Source organism: Daucus carota, chromosome 3 (assembly GCF_001625215.2).
Source record: "Daucus carota subsp. sativus chromosome 3, DH1 v3.0, whole genome shotgun sequence".
In the NCBI taxonomy this organism is placed as follows: Eukaryota; Viridiplantae; Streptophyta; class Magnoliopsida; order Apiales; family Apiaceae; genus Daucus; species Daucus carota.
The window spans coordinates 16,004,136-16,007,911 of NC_030383.2; the positions used below are offsets into that span (position 1 = coordinate 16,004,136).

Here is a 3,776-nt window from a genome sequence, read left to right on the forward strand (position 1 = left end):
TCCGCTTCTATCCTTCCTTGAAGTATATCTGCTTCTGAGCTCTTTCCACGTGTAAACTCTGACGAGTCTTGACTATGTAAACTCTGATCAGACTTTATCAAACTCTGGTCAGACTTTATTAAACTCTGATCAGCTTCCAGCTTAAACTCTGATCACTCCTGTTCTAAAACAAACTTTAAGAACATTAGTAATCGTCAATTATATCTAACAAGAAGAAATACATAGAAGAGCATATGAAATATATATATTCCTCCCTACAACGAAACCGGTTTTTACAACGGAAAAGTGCGGATTACTTTCGTCATTTTTTAAGGTGTCTAAAGTTCAATTTTTGATCACTTGTATAAATTTTTTCGATGTATAAATTTGTCAGAGGTATCCGTTGTAAATTAATAAGAATGGACCTCACTAGTTTCTTATGATAGAATACCTATCGTATTAATTATTCGTATGGACCTCGACTATAAAAATCTCGCCAAATTTATGATTACATTTTTTTGAAAAAGATATTATTACAACCAAAACCAAGATATTAAACCTCATCCCAACATCACAACTTTGTCATGAATATATATTATTACAGCTAAAATTTTACATACATCTTGTATAACTATGATATTTGAATGAAGTAAATAAATTAAACGAAAATACTTGATATTAGAAATAAAACAATACCAGATAACCAGAACTTCTCATTTCCTGATTAAGGAGACAACAATATTAAATAAGTTGTCAGTTTTCACCCTTGAGAGATGCTCAGCCACGAGCAGCGCAAACCTCTCAAATATCTCGTCAATGAAGACATCACCAAAATGACTGGCAAGCATCGACTCTGTCACCGCTCGAATTGTCTTTGCTATAAACTTACCACTGCTCTCCCCAGACTTTAAGATTTCATCTTCTTCACGAATGTCCCAATTAACTTCAGATGTTTCCAATCTATCAAGACTAAACGAATCCTCAGATCCAATTATTGCCTCCAACTCATCGATGCATGTGGTATAAAGAGGTAGATTGAATGAAGTAATGTCTTCCTCATGAAGTATACCCTTGAAAAACAAACAAACATATTTAAAGTGTGTGGCAATCTATATTATTCCGAGTCTTCATTTTACATCAAGAATTCATATAGGACACTCCCCTAGTGCGGAACGAGGACTAAAATCTTGGGGTGCATGGCTGACATATTTAATTATATTCACAAAAATTTTCACTACTGATGGTCACATCAAAAGAAGATGAAGTATAATTCTATGGTTTGAACCACCGTGTATTTCTAGATCGAGTTAAAGAAGTTTCTTTGTTCTTCCTTTTTCCAGAAAATATCTCTCCACTTTCTAAACATTGCAGTGTAATTGTTTTTGTCGAAACATACCATTTCTCTTACACGAAGCCCCAACCAAGTTCACAATACAACAAAGATAACAAAAAAAATTCACTTACGGCAAGAGAACATTTAGCCACAACAACTAATAACTGCAAAGTCATGACTCTTCTGATAATTTATAGTAATTTGAAACTACCAAATTAGACTACCACAATTCAATAATTCAGAACTAATTAACAAAAAACTCTAAATTATCATTCTAATTAGTAAGGACTTCCCGGATCAAATCAGGATCAAATGAGGGTTATGTGTAAAAGTAACACTTCAAACTCTAAGGGAATTCCCAATTAACAATTTCATTATACAAAATCATAAAAGATACAAAAAGATTAAAGAATAAAAATTTATTCAAGAATTAAGAAACCTATGAACAAAAAGTGATGAAAATAAAAGAATAAATCAATCAATCTAGAAAGAGTATTGGCTAAACACAAAAATACCGAGTGAATCCAGATAAAGAGAGAGAAGGCGGAGAGTAAACTGTAACTCCAAATACACGACTTGTGAGATAGGGTAGACTCTAGTGTTGGCTTTCCTTTTATTTATTTTTTTAATTTAGTTAAGTTTGAGATTAATTTTATAATATTTGTTTCAATTTATAAAATCATTACTTTTTATTCCTTTTTGCTAAATATTTTTCTTTGTATGTAGTAATATTTTTTCGACAAAATAAGCTCTTCGTTGGACATTTTAAAAAATTATGTTGGCATCTATCATTCGGGCTGCTAAAAAAATACAGTATACACTAAAAAAATATACATTATCTGTTCGAGGTCAGGGTCGGTTCTAGTATCCCTTAGCCCTCTCTGGTTCCACGAGTGACTCGACACTTTGACATTGTACGGATTTCCTAATCCTTTTATTAAGCCAAAAACATGTAAAATTTTCACAATAATGCCGAGTCTGACACTCGAACACGTATCCATGCTGCAGAACATTTTTAGCCGAGTCCGGTAATATAGATGGCAATTACTTTGGACCTTACATTTACATAATTAGCATTGGTTTAGTACTAGTAGTTGACACAGTATCATTGTTCATACCTCAGCAGACATCTCCAGAAGTGATTTCCCTAGTAATCCGTACATATAACAACTGTCTTTCATGGTATGATCTGCACTGCTCCTTCCGACGAGTGACAGTACCATCCGGCCATTAGGAATCACTTCTTCAGATCTCATACGCAAAAATGTTGTGAAGTCCTTTTCAAATTGGGAAAAGTATGCTTCATAAACACGTCGTGGGCTCGATTTTGCCATGTGGATATTCCCTTTGTTATAATCCAGCAAATTCGCAGGAACCTGAACTTCAATTGTTAGTCTATACCATAACAAAATTGTAAACTTACAAATTTGGACTTCATGCTGTAAAGTATCAGTTAACAACCTGGGAGAGCCAGTGCACACTACTTGAAGAATGAACAAAATGAAGGCTTTTACTTGGAAACAGTCTTGTGTAAAAAGAACCTGCTACTCCTGATATAAAACAATTTACATTTTTTTCAAGACCTTTCTCATTTTCAAGCACCATTTTAAAAAGTGCATTAAAATCATTATTCGGAAGATCATTTAGAAACACTTGAAACTCATCAGGTGTTTTCCAATTTTTCTTCTGGCATACTGCATGGACAATGTCCACGATATTTGTTACGAACAACAAGGAGTTAGGTCCAGAAGAGCATCCCAAGTCAGCTAGCTTAAAGCATTCCGAGAACCCGTAGGTGCCATAGTTCTTGATGGTGTCTTCTAAAACTTCTCTAGATTGCAACATCAAATTTTTCTGCAGATCAGCACAGAATGATAAGAAATATATATAATCAATCAATCTTTAAATGTATGGATCTATAAAAACTAGTTTGGCATCTCATCTCTTGCAAGTAGTTTACAGTGAGGAGCTAGTGTGCGAAGGAGAGAAGGGGAGAGACCTGAAGGATGGAGCTGTTGGCATAGCTACATGCGCTCTTTGCTGGATTCATGTGTAGAACATTTACCAAATCCATTTATTTCTTTTTGGTTATTCACAATCAAACTTTCTATTTCTTCAGGTGGCGTTTTCTTTATCAAACCTTGCAGCTTATATAGAGAACATATACAACCCTACATATATACCGAGTACAGATATAATTAACCTTGTTCTTATCATAGTCAGAACCAACTTGTTGACACATTAATTATGATACGAATGTGACAGTTTACTAAATAATAATGCTTATTTCTTTTTTATTTTACATTGACACTTTATGTTAGGAATGTGCACCCTCCCATAAATGAGGGAATTGTCGGTTAGCTTTTAGCGGATTCAATCATATGTTTTGACTACCAGGTTGAATTAGCAGTTTTTTTTGTTTTTTTTAATGTAGTAACTCGCAGCCGCTACCTTTGGGTGCGCA

At 34.0% G+C, this 3,776-nt stretch overlaps 1 protein-coding gene across 1 annotated transcript; it reads right to left on the bottom strand.

Annotated features, from left to right (window-relative positions):
- Positions 1-557: 557 nt before the first annotated feature.
- On the bottom strand, positions 558-3,449 carry LOC108212310 (benzoate carboxyl methyltransferase). Its single transcript, XM_017384038.2, has 4 exons — positions 3,312-3,449; positions 2,774-3,166; positions 2,431-2,688; positions 558-1,049 (listed from the first exon to the last, which is right to left on the bottom strand). The coding sequence occupies exons 1-4, from the start codon at positions 3,384-3,386 to the stop codon at positions 693-695; spliced, it is 1,083 nt and encodes a 360-aa protein (XP_017239527.1). The 5' UTR covers positions 3,387-3,449; the 3' UTR covers positions 558-692.
- Between the last annotated feature and the right edge of the window lie 327 nt (positions 3,450-3,776).